The following is a 17,947-nucleotide window of genomic DNA, read 5'->3' as shown; positions in this document are numbered from 1 at the left end:
AATTTATGGGAATATACAACAGTTAAATGTGCGTAATAAGTTGGCTATTCTGGGTGGCTTTAATAGGCAAATTCGATAATTGATTTCACCAATGATTTCACACTTACTATGAATTAAACGACACTTTCGTGTGAGAACCTGAAGTGGCAAAGATGGGAAGCATCGTGTTTATATTTACACAAAGTTGTTGGTCTCATTGTGAATATGTTCAAAATAATATGGCGACAAACACCTGGTATTCGATATTATTTTGTTGCTCTCAAAATTTAATACAGCATCGTATGCATGGAAATTTCGTTTACACTGGAGCAACAAGATGACAATGAGTTCATCCAAGCATCTGAAAACCTGTTTAAGGACTTGTAAGTGTAAAACCAGCAGGTTTATGTGTTTACGAAAAGGGGCCGTAATGCGTGTCCGTGTAAAAATGCTGGACATTCCTGTTCTTCTGCGTGCCATGGGCAAGAGAACAAAGACTGCCTGAACAGAATGCAACTATTGGATGGGGATTTCTCTTCATCTTCTGAAGATTCTCTGGTATGTACAGTACAATTACGCTTTTTATGCTATATTTAGTTAAATTTGTGCGAAGTACTGATATAATATAACAGCCCACTGATTCACATGAAAAATTTGTCCCAGGACAACAAAATTTGTCTATCAACGCACAGTAATAGACAAATCTGATTGGACGAAGCAGAATGGATAAATCTCGTATCTTTGTGCGCTCCAAAGGTATACGAATTCCAAACGACGCTCATTGGCTAATACAAGTTCTAAAAGGATACAACATTTTTGCCGGCATCTTTTCAAAATGGCGTCGAACAATCTGAGTGTAGATATAATTTCAGACGAAGAATTAGCGAAGAAAAGACAAGATTTGCTTAATAAGAACACGCTAAAAAGTGAAAACAGTGCAAAGAGAAAGTTTGAGGTGTATTTGAAAGCTTGTCTAGTGGAAAATTATGAGGAATGGGTTACCTTCAGTGACGACACACTGGACGATTTGTTGGTGAAGTTTTGGTTCAGTGCACGTACAAATAAAGGACAACACCTCTCTATAGCATCACTTCAGAACATTCGGCACGCATTAAACCGTCTCCTCAACAAGTCTGGAAGATCTGTAGACATTACAAAAGATGCAGCTTTCAAGAAATCAATAGAATCCTACAAAGATGCCACGAAAGAGTTGAAAAAGCTTGGCAAGGCTGTCGTAAAACACTACCCTGAAATACATCCGACAGGTAAATGCCCTTTTCTATGACAATTTTCACTATCAAAGTGTATTAACCATGTAAATGTAATTGTTTTGACCGATAATTTAGTCAATGCATTATAAATATACCGATAAATAAGATATTTATTGTTTAGATCTGAAGGTTCTGTATAAGCATATTGAAATGGATCCAAACAATACACCAAAATCTCTACAGAACAAAGTTCAGTTTGATCTTCGCTTCTTTCTTTGCCGACGTGGAAATGAAAATGTATACGAGATGACAAAAAAAACTTTTGAAACAGCAACTGATCCATCTACAGGCCTTAAATATGTTTACAAAGCTCAGGATGAGCTCGATAAAAATCATGGAGCTGATGCAACTGACGTTGTAAGTGGTATCATGCCCGAAATGAAAGAATCTCCTTCCTGCCCTGTTAGTTCCTTTCTGAAGTACATAGATTCACTACACCCAGATTGCCCATATCTATGGCAACGTCCAAAAACCACTGTTGAGTGTAAAAGTGCTGAAGAAAAGGGAAAACATTTCTACTGCTACTACAATCAGCGCTTATCTGAGAACACTCTTCAATCTTTCATGAGCAAAATGTCACATCTGTGCAACCTAAGCCGTGTATATACCAACCATTGTATCAGGGTGACTGGTGCAACCTTCTTACGTCGCCAAAATTTCTCAGCAAAGCAAGTGATGAGTGTTACAGGCCACAAATCTGTAAATACACTTGCCCTATATGAGAGAGTCAACGATGATGAAAAGTTACTAATGGGGATGGCAATGAATCACTATCTAACTTCAACCCCTCAGGATATGCAGTCGGAGTATGCAGAAAGGCTTGAAGAGATTTCAAAATGCCCGGAGTCACCAGCTGTATCTCAGCATCCTCCCCTTGCACCCAAAAGAAACTCATACACTGGCCCTCCAGATCTACCTCTAACCAAGAAGAAGTTTCAGCAAAAACCAGCCAATCTACTGCAGAACAAAGATACAAATATCCAACCCACCGTTCAAAATGCCCTTGTGCCTGCCGTAATACCAAACTTACAAACCAACAACCCACCAGTCATCCCACGGGTTCAGGCAGATTTTGACCTCTTCGAACCACTTGGAGATGATATACTTGAGATAATAAATTCACTGGAAAAGCAAGAAAGTGAAGTCACATCCATGGATCGTACAGAGAAGACAATTACAATGAAGCAAACTCAAGTCACAAAGATATCACCTCCTTTGGGACATTTACCAAGCTTTTCACATTGTAAAATTGAAAATGTGCTCATCCATATCCATCCAAAATGACTTTTCAATTAAAAATGTTCATGAAAACTGTTGGAACATTGTACAATCTGAGAAACGTTACATGTTTGTTTGAAATGTTACATGTTTGTTTGAAATGTTAAAATAAAGCTTTGAAAACTTTACGAGTTTTTTAATCATCCAGTTTCAATTCATCCAATCAGATTTGTCTATTACTGTGCGTTGATAGACAAAATCCTTGTTCCAAAGGTCTATTGGGGTATACAAGATTTATCCCTCTCAGCCTGGTGGCAGAATTTGTATCCCTCTCAGCGCTTCGAGGGATACAAATTCTGTCACCAGGCTTCGAGGGATTAATCTTGTATACCCCTCAGACATTTGGAATAAGTGTTAGTGTATTTTAACTGTGTAATATTATAGTATATGCTACATTTGCTGCCTACATGCATATTGTGTTGTATCCTCAATTTTTTCTGCCTCATGTATTGTAAACATTTGTTCAACATATACTATTTTGTATTAGGACCACGAATCATCAGATGAGATGTTTCAACCTCCTGAACCAAAACGTAAAAGGGGCACAAGAGGTAGACCATCAAGTCATGGGTATTCAAGGGGTTCAACAGCTTCTAGAGGTCGAGCAAGGCAACCCAGAAGAGCCCGCAGGTCAACAAGAGGTGGAAGAGGGTGTGGTAGATGAAAGGCAGGTTCAGCATGAAGAGCAGATACAGGTATTGTAAGTCTGCATTGCATTAAGCCTGGAAACATACTATTCAAGTGTGTTCCTCTGTTTAATACTTGTGGATTGTACTTTTAAATGTATTAATATTTGACTCTATCAATCACCTGGTGATTGTACTTGTCAGTTCTCAGTGCATGCTCATAGTGCTGCAAGTTATGTGCTAAAAGAGATGTTCGCAAACTGTATCTAGCAACTAAAATGGACTGTAACTAGTTGAGGCCCTTCATTCAGGATAACTGTAACTTGTGCAATTTGACCAACAACACTGTACCTGGCAGTGTCTATTTAGTGAATAATTCAAAATATATTATTATCCTTCAAATATTTGTAGGAACTCATAAGTGGCCTAAATGAGGAAGCAGTTAGACGCTTGGTTGTTGAACTGCTAAGACGACAACCTGCAATGTTTCCTGATTTAAGTAAATGGTGAGTTACCAAACCCAGGTGCACCAGTAAACCAAGAACCACCAGAGGACCCGGGACCATCAGAAGACCCAGGACCACCAGAAGACCCAGGACCACCAGAAGATGACAATAATTCACCTGATTGGTGTAAGTGTGGTTTGTGTGTAGCTATGCCAACACAAGCTGAAAACAAATGTTGCACACAAAGTGTTCGGCCATGTATAAAAACAAGCCCATTATTCTACCAAATTGTCTTGGATGGGAACATATTTGATGTGGCAATGAGGTACAGGGAGGATATGTTGGCAATGGAACATCCCCGGAATAATGAGAACTTTCGGCATACAGCATACAGGCAATTTGTTCTTTGGCAACATGGTAGACTTGGACAAGGTAACCGGAGAGTTGTCCCAAGTTGCTGTGTGAAGGCAATCAGGAATCATTACCCGTCACCTAATGGTGTTTATGTAGGCTTCAGGCCAGCAAGCTTATAGATTATAAATAATTGAAATTAAATACAGTACATTTTGCATGCATATATAGTTTGTATATACTGTGTACATTCCTATATCTCAGTATCAGTTTCTACCAGTATCAATATTGCACAGTATTGGACAGCATAAAATAGTAAGTACACATTGCACACATAATTATGTATATGTGCCTTTAATTTAATATTTTACCATATGGTATATATTATTTTAGACATACCAGTATTAATTGCTTTGTAAATATGTACAGTATGAACTCTAAAAATCAAGACTGATGCTTTTCTAACAACTGTGTAACTGTTGGCCTTGGTGCCACTGGAATATTGGGAGCAATATTCCTTGGATCCTCTGCACTCCTCACTTGTTTTTGGTTAACATTACCAGTTTTCACTTGCTCTTCAAAGATCTTCACAATAAGTGAAGGTATATATGCATACTCTTTGGGTACAAGAACAGCTACTGGTCTCCATTGCTTGGTTCGCTTACTGTGTTGGGCACGGTGTCTGATAGATTTAAAATGGAGATTTCAGTAGTTGTTAGGGATTGATGCAGGTATCTATTAATACTGTAAACGGATCTAGATATATTTGTTAGCCAATGTATTATTTTGCCAAACTCAATATACTAGTTACTTACACAAGTTCTCCACCATAGTTCCTATAAGGTTGCCGATTTCTGTGACTGTTAAAGTCAATAACAGCAAGTAGATTGCGCAGCTTATACCCAACATACCTGTAAAGTAAATTTCAAGTTCACTTTAACATTTTGCTTAAAATGTATGAAACTAGAGCCAGGTACAGAATTTTAAATATGTTAAATCATTTTGGTAAGGTACCAAAGTATTTTTTAAACTAATTAATAACCATTCATATACTTACCAATATGCATGCCGTTTTGGACAATACATCCGCATATGGTTGTGAAAAGATTTAAGGAATCCTTTGTGCCTAGAGTAATATAAAAGAAAGTCATACTGTAGGTACAATTAAATTGCTTTGTGATTATTAAACAAAATGTCAAAACTGCCAGCTAAATGTAATATGGTTATTAGACTGTAAATTACAGTGTCAAGTTATATTTATACTGTTTACTGACATTACTAACCTGAAGTTGGTATAATAGTGAAATGTATTTAGGAATTGCTTGCTCAACACAACCTTTTGCAATGCATTTTGTGCTTTACTGTTTTTCTTCAACCAAGGCTTTTGTCTTTCTTCTTCAGTGAGGCTATCATGTGCACATTTCCCAGAGCTTTTCCCATCATCTAATGCCCATTCATGCTCATTTACAACATGGTGAAGTATTCCTCTCCATAAATCCTACAAAAATATTCACTTATAGTATGCATAGGTATAGTTTGTTTAAAACAATCATTTAGTAGATTAACAGCTGTAGTCATGCAGTATCGAAGAAATGAAGGCTATTTTATTATATCCATTGCTAAACTAAAAAGGTTATATGAAAGTGCTATTATTGTTATTTTTTAAGATATTTTTATACAATGTGTACCTTGAAATCATCAACATTCCCATCACAATGCCGACTACAATACCAAAAATGGTTTTTCACAGCCCCTGCCCATTGAGTTAAATCTTCATTTCCTTTTTCTTTAGCAACCTACAGTAAAGCCAGCGAAAAAGTGTTTGTTACTAAATTATGCAATTACACTATACAAATGATGGACATGGGAAATGCATGAATTATATTTTTTTAAATTAGCAACCAATACCAGCAAGTAACCATTCAATAGATACAGTAGTAATATCATGAAGTGTTTAATAAAATACAGCACCACTTACTATGGCACCATTTAATCTGCTTATTGCCAGTTAGTTGTTCCAACAATGGATGCTACTGCAATTTTTTACCTTGTATATGGTAACAATGACACAAGAAATTTTATTGGTCAAGAGGTATGTATTAGTGCATTTTGATTCTGGTTACCAAAAAATTACAACTAATTTCTACACACACTGTGCAGGATATTGAGTTAATAAATAAAACTTACACTTTGACTTTCTTCCTAATACCCAAACAGACAGTTTAGTGTTAAACAAAAACAATCAGCCTACACTCGAAGACAACTACTTAGTGCCATTGCATCACTGTTTGACCCGCTAGGTTTTCTCGCACCCTTTGTGGTTAGAGCGAAGATGTTACTTCAAAAAGTCTGGCAACTTGGTTTGACTTGGGATGATCAATTACCTGAAGATGTGTTGGCAAAATGGCGATTGTGGGAAGCTGAGCTTCTGATGCTGGAGCAATTTTCAGTCCCAAGATTTTATCAGCAAGTTGATGTACATCCAGAGTATATTGAAGTTCACCTCTTTGGAGATGCTAGTGAGTTAGCGTTTTGTTCTGTGGGTTATCTTCGGTTCAAGTACCAAGATGGGACAATGAAGTGTGTATTTGTGACGGCGAAAACCCGCGTAGCACCGACAAAGAAGTTAAGCATACCAAGACTCGAGTTGCAAGCAGCCGTCCTATGTATGAGAGTGGCAAGCGTGATTATTAAGGAACATGACTACACGTTTAGTGCGATGCACTTTTGGTCGGACAGTACAACAGTCCTTCACTGGATTTGTGGAACTTCAACACGACACCCATCATTCATCGCAAATCGGATAACCGAGATTCTGGACGCAACAGAAGTTAACCAGTGGCATTATTGCCCAACTAAGTTAAACCTAGCAGATGACGGTACACATGGACTTCCAGTTTCATCCCTCACAACAAGTTCTCGTTGGCTGAATGGACCTGAATTTCTGCTGTCTGATGAAAAAGAATGGCCCCACAACGTCACAGTCAAGATGGTCGAAGGAACGCCTTCCGACAATGGTCAAGAAAGTGATCATCATTTCGCAGACAAAACGACAGCGCAGAGTGAACCCGCACAAGTGGAACTTGTTGATATTACCCGATATTCTTCATACCTTCGCAGGTTGACTGTTATGGCTTATGTTAAACGTTTTCTTCGTAATCGTAAAGTGCGAGAATCCGAGAGAGTATTCGGTAATCCATCAGTCGAAGAACTTGAACATGCAAGGAAACAGTTGATTCGTAAAGAACAAGCGAAGTCATTCCCGTCTGAAGTCAAGGCCCTTAAACATGGACGTCCTGTCGAAAGACAAAGCAAGTTGGTGTCCTTAGCGGCTTTCATGGACGAAGATCGAATAGTATGCGTTGGTGGTCGCATTGGGAAGGCGGCTTTACCCTTCGTTACGCGTCATCCGATTGTTTTGGATTCATATGGGAGGAGCATGGGAGAGACTAGTGCGTTCTTGTAAGAGAACCTTTAAAGCAGTCTTAAAGAATCAAGTATTGACTGATGAAGTGTTGGCAACTGCAATGGGCGAGGTAGAATCGTTGGTGAACAGCAGACCCTTGACTGAAGTTAGTTCGGATGTTGAAGCGATGGAAGCAATTACGCCAAATCACTTTCTTCTTGGTCGTTCTAGTTTGAATTTACCACCTGGTGTGTTTGTTGACAAGGAGATTTCGAGTCGAAAGCGTTGGAGACAATCGCAAGTTGTAACAAATCATTTATGGGGACGATGGTTAAAAGAATACTTGCCTGGTCTAGTTCAAAGGGCGAAGTGGACTCAAGAGGAGCCAAATCTTAAGATTGGAGATTTGGTTATTGTAGTAGACTATTCCTCTCCGCGTGGTACTTGGCCGTTGGGAAGAATTATTAAAGTCTATCCCGGTTCAGACAAGGTAGTAAGAAGGTGCGGATGTGAAAACCAAGTTTGGAGTGTTCAGAAGACCTACAGCAAAGCTAGCAGCACTTGATGAGTGATCGTCCTTACGATAACGAACGATCACAGGGGGAGAATGTTCAGACTAGCTGACTTTTCCTTGACATTATTATTTACATTTACAGTTTTTTTGGGACAGGACCTTTCTTTCTTTGTTTTGTTGAGTTCCGGTATGTAATTGGACTATACAGGCACTAAGTAACTAGTACAGGAGCCTGGGTTCCGGGAGAAAGTGACATGACATTGCCCGGATGAAAGCATGTTTGAGAGAACCTTTTTGTATATTTTTTTTGTATTCCGGATTTTTTGTTGAAATTATGTTGATTTAAATGGTTTTTGGTTGTGTTTTTTTTGTACTAATTTCCTCCCAGTATGGCTGGGATGGCCCCAAAGCTGGTTGGAACATTATGTGCCATTAGGTTTAAATAAGAGGAAAGATTGTTAAGTGTATGGTTATGCTAATTTTCAGGTAATTAGGCTATATAGGTTTGAAGGATGGTGAACAGATTGTTATTTTGTTTCCGACGAAAGGGCTTGCCCCGAAACGTAAAATAAAATTATTATTTCATTTTACTTTTTTGTATATTGATGTATATACAAGTATGTTGAAAGGCTGGCTCTTGATATATGTATTATTATTGCCATGGTTAAAATTGGTCTGTGAGATGGCAGAATGTGATAGGGGATTTGGGATATTGATGAAATTAAGACATAAACTAGTGAAGCTTAACATCATGAAATGGTTTATGAGAAATGTTTGGCGGAGAATATTACACCAAAAGGTCTTCGTCTCAAGACGAAGCCATGCTTAGGTAAAGTTTCGAGCCTTTTTGAACGAAAATGGTTAAATATCCTACGTGGTGCGGAATGTAAGTTAATATTGGTTTTGAAAGAGGAAGCAGTGGCGATGCAATCACAAATCTCAAACGAATTTCATGCTAGAGTGAGTGAGTATACAAGCTCAAACGGCAACCAACTGATGAAACATTGGCTGATAACATTGGAACAATATGAAGAAGTTTGGAAGCGAGAATTGGCTGCAAGACAGAAAGCAAAATTTAGAAGATTGTTGAGAAAGAAGCAAGAACATGGACGAAGAGAATTGTCAACCAAAGCAATAAGGAATTTACGAACATTGGTTTTAAATAACGTGGCGATGAATGATAGAGTGAGTAACGTTGGGATACAAGATGAAGTAGAAGGGAATGGTTCTGTTGAAGAAACTCAGATACGAGTTGATGAAAACCCTGTCGAGGGAGCTCAGTTGCAAAGGGATAACAGTGCTAATGAACAAGTGGTTAGTGATAAATTTTTCAGTGATAATGTAGTTAATATTTCTAGTAGAGTTTTAACGCGAGCTGAGATTTCATTGTTGTCGAAAGGCTTGAAGTTTTGCCCCGCACCAAAGAGATTAGATTGGGAAGCCATAAAATCTGATGTTAAGGAATTTAGTCGAAAAATTAGGTGTAAGGCATATTTTAGTGAAGTTTCTAATTCAGTCTAACTGGGTACCAGAACAAATAGAACCGGCAATTGAAGTTTATTGTACAAAATTAGAGGAAAAAAATTGTAGTATAAGTTGCGAAGGGAGAAATTATAGTAATTTTTCCTTTGAAGAATTACAAGCATTAAAACATCTGAAGGGTTATAAAGACATTGTTATAAAAGAACCCGATAAAGGTTCCGTTGTAGTAGTTTGGGATAGGAAGGACTACTGTGATGAGGCATACCATCATCTTGATGATAATTCTGTATATGAAGAGGTTAGTTGTAACCCTTTGGGGGAAATCTCAATTCGTGTTAAAAATATTTTGCAGCTATTAGTTGGTAGAGGATATATTACTGAGAGAAATTTGAAATATTTGGTTTTACCCAAGCCTTGATTGGGTAGATTCTACCTTTTACCAAAGATTCATAAGCGACTTGAAAATGTTCCGGGTAGGCCAGTTATTTCAAATTGTGGGACTGCCACTGAACGAGTTTTTAGATTTCCATATACAGCCTTTGGTAGATTATGTGCCCTCTATCATAAGGGATACTACACATTTTTTGCAAAGGTTGGATGCACTTGGGCATATTCCTTCCTCTACAATAATGTGTACTATGGATGTGGTGGGTTTATACCCACATATCCCACATAAAGATGGTTTGGAAGCTTTAGAGAAATTTATGGGAGGAAAATGCCGGTTGAAGATTTCATTTCATTAGCTAAGTTGGTTTTGGAGCAAAACTATTTTGAGTTTGATGAAAAAATCTTTCGACAGAAATTAGTTACCGCATTTGGGACTATTTGTCCCAAAGCGCTAAATGTTAAACTCTGAGCATACAGGAATCTCGGGTTATTACGTACTTAGGGAGCTTTTTTATTGAAGTATAAGCCTTTAAAACAGTCACCTACAGTATATAGATATAGAAGCCTTATAAATAAATATTTCTGAGTTTAAAGTCTATAGGTATGTAATAACCTGACATTCGTTGTATGCTTAGAGTTTTATGTTTAGAGTTTTGGGAAGACAACCTTAATTGAAATAGCTGTATATGGCATGCATGAATGAAAATTAAAGAGTGCAGTGAGCACAATTGTAGCATGTTTACATTGGACATGCTGGAACTCTGCAAATGCAGTGAACAAGTCGTATTACTTTCTATATAATTACACTGGTTGATAAAACAGTATACTGTAGCATGTGAAGCAGGGGCAGTCACTTTTGTGCATGCAACTGTGCAACCCCCAAAACCTTCAGGTGAGTGTAGTCTACACTGTCAATGTACAGCAGACAAGCCATGATACTGGACTTAAGAAAAGACACAGGAATTCGATTATAATATTGTATTGTTTGATGCAGGTTGTAGTCAATTTTAACAAAAATAGCATATTATAGTATAGTCTTTTTACTGATATCATAGCCGTATTAATATCTGTATTATTGTATATTAATATAAATAGTGTATAAGGTAAACAAAGTCGCACTGAAAAATTGTCCATTGACAAGATTAATATTAATTATATTTTAGTGTAAATATACAAAAACTACTGTGATTAAAATTAATAATAATAACTTACCATCATCTATCAATATGTTTTGAAATGAAGCGTTTAAATACTTCGCAATTCTCAGTAGATAAATTGAGGACATCCCCCTCCTGACTCAACCTGTTATTTTCTTTCAATTCTTCCATCAATCAACGCAAAATTATGCCAAAATTAATATATATGTTGTCCAACAGATCTTTATCTAAACTGTGCTAACATTACTAGGTATCAAATAACAGCTAAAACTAACAGGATTGTTGATTTATATTCGGATGCTAGATGCTAGAGAATATCATCAAAAGTCAAGAATTTCAAACAATGAAATACTATAGACACTAATGCAAAATTAAAAAATCGAAAATTCTGAATTTTTTTCAGAATAATCATGGGTCGCTTATTAACAAAAAATAATTTTAAGATCGATTGAACGAATATTGAAGCTGGGGGAGCTCGAGAGGCTCTCAGACCAAAAAAATAGGTCGGAAAATAGGGCTGCGTTTCAGCAGAATGTGATGCGGAAACATAGCATTGTTCGCCAAACCAAATATATCACATTACAGGTAGGTAAATACTTCCCTGCTTTCTGCTGATTTTCAAAGCAATGGAAACAAAGTAGAATTTTTGACAGGTTTTTGAAATTTAATCTTCCTGTTGGACAATTTCTGACACCCGGATTTAAGCAATTTTCGAGCGAGGTAAATCCAGCATGATACATGTTTTTTTTTGGAAAATGGTTCTATTTTCCAATTAGAGTAACTCATGGCCTCTAGAGTGACGCTAAGCGTATTTTGGGAACTCTAAATTTGCGCTGTTGAAACGGGGTGAAGTACGGACCACTTGAGCTCTAAGATGACCTTTGACACACAGCCGCTGCGCGCGGTTAAACACACAATATGTAGCTAAAAAGTTTGTTTTCTCTGTAGAAATAACAGACAAAACAACATCCAGAGTTAAAATAATTCAATGTGGTCATTAGTTACCGATCAACCGTTGTCTTGCTGGGAAAATCTTCAGAAAAAGATTTGTGGCGCGATTTGTAATTAAACACAGTGTTTGGCATAATATTGTAAACAGTATAATCACTTGCACAGTTGGGTACCCAAACTGATCGCTGCAAACTATCCACAAAAGCACTGACTTTTTTACTTTTAATATGATTGAAATCAGATTGAAAATAATTTCATAAGCAATCTCAGTCATGTTGATGCGAAGACAGTTGACAGCTAACAGAAAATCCGACAATCCTACTTTGATGAAAAATTTTCAATAGGTCAAGAAACCGGCCACAAAGTAGATCCCGCTTCTGTTGCCAAAGAAATGCGATACGTCAAGAAAAAAGATGGAACAAGAATGTTTCAGGCAGGAGAGTTTCTAACTGAAACTCAGATTTGAGGCTATTTCTTCAGACAGGGGCAAAACTGCGACTTGGTTATGAGCCAGATACTGATAAAAAGAATGGCAGTTATGGATTTTTCAAGAAAAAAATCACGGTTAACAATTAAAGAGGATAAAAAAATGACGTTTTCGGATAGACCGACCCCCTATAATAGCCCTCCACTGACCTATTACCAGTACAATGTGTGGAAAAGGTTCTGCGACAACAAACTCAACAAGCTAAGTGTTATACTTAAGGACATCTCTGCAGGCATGGACATAGACACAAGTAGCATAACCACACGTCGTATAAGGCACTTTGTTGTCAGAAGCAATCCAACAGTGCAGTTGAAAATAGATAATTTTACTCAGCCACTTTACAAGATGATTTCTTTGTACTGTATCAACCGATTGAATGTGCTGATTTATTAATTTTTGTTCAAGCGTTCACATATCAGACGGACTGTGTCCAGTGCCAATGGTCATCTATTTTTTGCAGTTGTTGTTGGAAAGCTTCTCAACAATACTTTTAAAAGTATGAACTGATGACCTGTTTTTTATGTTTTGCATTCGCTTAGATGACACGGCACAGGCCATCAGTTCTATACGCTGACGGGGTAGTGAAAGCATCTTTATCGCTAATTTTTGCCATATATTTTATAAAATACATAATCCAATAGCGCAAAAGAACCTTACCCGCTTTGGTGCGCAGCCCACAAGGGTAGTTTGTGGCGACAAGCTTGGGTAACTGTGCAAGACACTGTCAGTTACGTCATTGTTTGCAATATTTTGCCAAACATTGTGTTTCACAGTAACACAATTCGCACCACAAATCTCTTCCAAAAGATTTTCCCAGCAAGTGAATTGTCGATCGATAATTCTACAACAACTTAATTTGTGACTTTGGAAAGTACCAAACTGTCTCACAGTAAATTTGAACTGTCTCACAAGTAAATTGATAATATATATTTGCAAAGTCTCAAGCCTCAGACCTGCGTAAAATGTGCAAGTTAATCAAATATTGATACTAATATTCACCACATTGAATTTTTTATGAATTTATTTTAACTCTGGATGTCGTTTTGTCTGTTATTTCTACCGAGAAAATAAACTTTTAGCTACATATTGTGTGTTTAACTGCTCTCGGGGGCTGTGTTTCAATGGCACAAATTTAGAGTTCCCAAAAAACTTTTGGCGTCATTCTAGAAGCCATGAGTTACTCTAATTGGAAAATAGAACAAGTTTCCAAAAAAACATGTATCATGCTGGATTTATCGCGCTCGAAAATTGCTTAAATCGGGTGTCAGGAAATGTCCGAGAGGAAGATTAAATTTCAAAAAGCTGTCAAAAATTCTACTTTATTTGGATTGCTTTGAAAATCAGCAGAAAACAGAAGTATTTACCTACCTTTAATGTGATATATTTGGTTTGGCAAACAATGCTGTGCTTCCCCGTCACATTGCGCTGAAATGCAGCCCTATTCCAACCTATTTTCCTAATCCAACCTATTTTCTAGGTCTGAAAGCCTCTCCGCAAAAACGAGCTCCCACTAGCCTCAATATTTGTTCAATCGATCTTAAAATTTTTTTTCGTTAAAGGTACACCAACAGACTGGGTACGTTTGGAGAACATATTTTTCACACAAGTGCACGAAAACCCGATAACAGACGAGGAGAAATTTGGGTATCTATTAGAAATGTTGTGTCAAAAAGTCAGGGATAAGATCGCTAATTTAAAACCCAGCAAAGTGGGCTACAAAACGGCATGGGACAGACTTAAAAAGGAGTACGGACAAACGAAATTGGCAGTTAACTCTCACATGGACGAAATTGTTAGTCTGCCAGTGGTAAAAGGATACAATTACACAAAGATTTGTGAGTTTTACGAGGCACTGAGTAGGAACTATAATGCGTTGTTGACGTTGGGTGAAGCTGATATGTTGAAAGGATTTATCATGACGACTATCAATAAGTTACCTCAAGTGAAACCAGATCTTGTACGTACGGATGAGGAGTGGGAAAACTGGAACATGGGAGTTCTTTTTGATGAAATTCGAAAATGGTTGAGCAGACACAAGGTGGATCCAGGGGACACTCGGAAAGAGGGTATGTGGTTTAAATCAAAGGGAGGCAAGTCAACTACTCCTGTATGTACATTTTGTAAGAAGGATCACTGAGGAAATTATTGTAAGAAAGAAGTTTTTCGTTGACAATCAACTGTGTTTCAACTGTGGCAGGCATGGGCATAGAGCCAATAAATGCCACAGTTCAGGTTGTGTGAAATGTAAAGCCAAACATCATACCAGTCTCTGTGACAAAGAAGATGATGTAACTCAGTTTTCAGAGGATATACATCACCAGTTGAAGGCCAAACACTTCCACCAATGATACCTGTTAATATAAAGGGTGGCACCCTTTGGGCCTATTTGGATTCTGGATCAAGTCACAATTTTATTTCAAGTGAATCAGTTAGAAAGGTAAAGTTAACCCCAGTCCGGCATGAGACGCGTCGGATAGTCGCCTTAAGGGGGACTACAAATAGGCTTTTCCAATTTTCGAAGTAACCATAACATCACTTCATAGGAAGGCAAATAAAAAAATCGAGTTGACTGGCAGTAATATGCCTGACTTTACAACAGTTAAGCGGCCAAACTTGGTAGATTTATAGTCGAAATACAAACATATAACTGATAAGAGATACTACATACTGTAGAATTAAAACGGAAGAATTTTTCAACGGGGAACCAGGTGACCCTGTAGACAAGGATACTACGTTCAGTTGGATAATTCATGGTGGGGAGTATCAGGACTGCCAACAACTCTACAGTTTAGATGATCGGGGGGAGAACAACCAACTTGATTGTACACAAGGAGTTTAAGGAGAACATTGTGCAAGATGAGGATGCAAGATACGTAGTGAAGGTCCCTTGGATCCCTGGAAGTCCTCAGTTAAGTCCTCAAGCACAATGTGCAAAGGATCCTCACAATCTCCTCTTCCCCATTCACCTAAAGCTGCAGTAGAAATTCCATACTGCGGAGGGCACCAATGAAATCTGCAATGGGCAATAATGTGCAATATGGCTTTAAACGAACCAGTTAATTGTAATGCCTGATCATCAATTGGGAGACAGTGGTCATGTTGGCCTTCAAAAAAAACATAGGCTTGCCACTTCCACCACAAATTCCTTCATCCACTGTCTTCATTGCACGCCGTAAGATTTCCCTATAAGAGGCCCATTTCCAACACCATCTTTATCTTCAAAAACAATATGTAGACATGCTTTTAGGTTGGTCCCAGGATTTTTGTAGACTCCCATAATATCTCTTCTCAAATCTATTCCATCAATTCGGTTTACTCGAAACAGCTGCCTTGTACATGGAGAATCAACTGTTGCTTTACAAAACTTCCCAAAAGCTTCTTTAGGCAACATGTCTTCAGGACCAGATAAGTTAACAACACCTGATTCAACCACTAATGGTTCAACTACACCTGATTCAACCACTAATGGTTCAACTACACCTGATTCAACCAATAATGGTTCAACTATTTTGACATCATCAGAAGCGATACCTTAACATAAATTACAACTCAGATGTACAGTATATACTGTAAATAGTACACTGCATCCAAGAATTATATGCAAAATCGTTTTTGCGCTACATTTCATTTGGTTTTTAAAAAGGGATTATGAAATTTTGTATATATTATGGAAACACTGTAACATGCGCACAACGGAAGCTTTTGGCTGATCTGAGCAGTAGTAAACAAACAGCGGCCATTTATGCTTTAAATACGGATCTTGGGCGTCCGTATTTGTATGCAAGATGATGGGCCGCAGAGGGGCATTGACGCAAGTTGAAAAGACCAAAATTATACAAGGACTACAGCAGAAGCAACCCACCTTTCAAATCGCCAAAATGCTTCAACGCGACCATTGTACAAGTATGCTACAAATCCACAATCCTACAATGGAAGAACAGACAAGGGTAAGATTAGGGAAAAGTCAGGTGTGTCTCGTTGAGTACTCATTTCACTTAAAAGCGAAGTAGAACTTTGAGTTGGTGCTATTTACTGACGAGTGCCGAGCAACCCTTGATGGACCCGATGGCTGGAGAAGAGGATGTTGTGATATGAAAGGATTACCTCCACAGTGTTTCTGGCATCAACAAGGCGATGGTGGAGTTATGTTCTGGGCTGTGATCATCAATGATGAACTAGTCGGCCCATTTTGAGTCGAGGATGGGGGTTAAAATGACCGCCCAGAAATACATAGCTTTCCTAAAGGAGCATTTTTTGCCATGGTATAAGAAGAAAAATTTGTCATTTCGGAGGAATATGGTTTTTATGCAGGACAATGCTCCTTTCCATGCTGAACACTTGACAACAGGCTTTCTTACTAAAAAAGCTGAAATTATGCAATGGCCAGCATGCTCTTCGGATCTCAACCCAATTGAGAACTTGTGGAGCATTCTCAAAAGAAGGGTATATGCCGGTGGAAAACAGTACTTGTCAACAGATCTGTGGAATGCAATTAAAACTACTGCTAGATGTATGTCACCTGATGCAACAGGAAACTCGCCGCATTGATGGATACTCTTAGTCGTATCAAATTATGGACGATACATTAAACATTAATGAATAATATTAATTTTCTATTTTTGGTATATAATTTATTATTTATCAAATGTGTGTGAGAATATATTGATTAAAATTACCTAGAAAGACTATATTGTCTCATTTTACAAATTTTTCCATTGCATCAATTTTCTAAATAGCAGTATAAGTGTAATATGCATATAAAAATGGACGCCAAATATCTTTACTTTCTGACAAAATGGCAAATGTTTGTTTTCTATTGCATGGATAAACCCAAAATTACAGCTTTGCACATGTAATAATGTTTCCATAATATACACTATATTTCATAAAACTCCTCTAAAAACCAAATGAAATGTAGCGAAAAAACGATTTTGCATATAATTATTGGACGCAGTGTATATTTGGTTAGAAGAGATAATATGATTGTAAAATATGAATAACTCATAAAACTGGGATAACCTAGCAATGACTGGGCTGCTTCTTCAACATCTCCCCAGCATTTTCAAATGCAGAAGATATGTTGAATTCACTTGCTGCAGGAACTAATTTATGAGGAATGGCTTGTGATGAATGCATGCTAAAAAAATATAAAAGAGAAGATTTGTAAAAGATCAATAATTAATAAAGAATACTCACTGAAAAGTATTTAACCCTTAAAAGCCCAAAGGGAGAAAAACGTGAGGAAAATTCCTGAAATTTTGGATTCCTATTCAGATTGGCTACTGAATAAAATGTCAAAAATAATTTCTAAGAATTTTCACATTGTCAGCACTTTTTAAATTTGTGACAAATTTGTCACAATGGGTATTTACATATCCTATTTGCGATCAAATTGCTGAAATTAAACAACATGATACATCTGTTAGAATTTTAACTAATATAGATTAAATGAAAAATGATGCTATTTACATAACATAGATTGAATAACTGAACTCCAATAAGGTTATCCACTACCTATTTACAACACAAGTTTGTAGTGATGAGTAAATGTCAGGTACCTGTGGAGGCAAATGTTTCAAATTCTAAACAGTTTTGAAGTATCAACTTAGTAA

At 37.4% G+C, this 17,947-nt stretch overlaps 1 protein-coding gene across 1 annotated transcript; it reads left to right on the top strand.

Moving 5' to 3' along the window:
* Nucleotides 1-6,283: 6,283 nt before the first annotated feature.
* Nucleotides 6,284-7,417, top strand: LOC114531183. Its single transcript, XM_028552837.1, has one exon. The coding sequence runs from the start codon at nucleotides 6,284-6,286 to the stop codon at nucleotides 7,415-7,417; it is 1,134 nt and encodes a 377-aa protein (XP_028408638.1).
* The last annotated feature ends 10,530 nt before the right edge of the window (nucleotides 7,418-17,947 follow it).

The sequence above is a fragment of the Dendronephthya gigantea genome, unplaced genomic scaffold (genome assembly GCF_004324835.1).
Source record: "Dendronephthya gigantea isolate DGI-Jeju-01 unplaced genomic scaffold, DenGig_1.0 000069F, whole genome shotgun sequence".
Lineage (NCBI taxonomy): Eukaryota > Metazoa > Cnidaria > Anthozoa > Malacalcyonacea > Nephtheidae > Dendronephthya > Dendronephthya gigantea.
The sequence above is the reverse complement of the archived record's forward strand: the minus strand, read 5'-3'. Positions and strand labels throughout refer to the sequence as shown.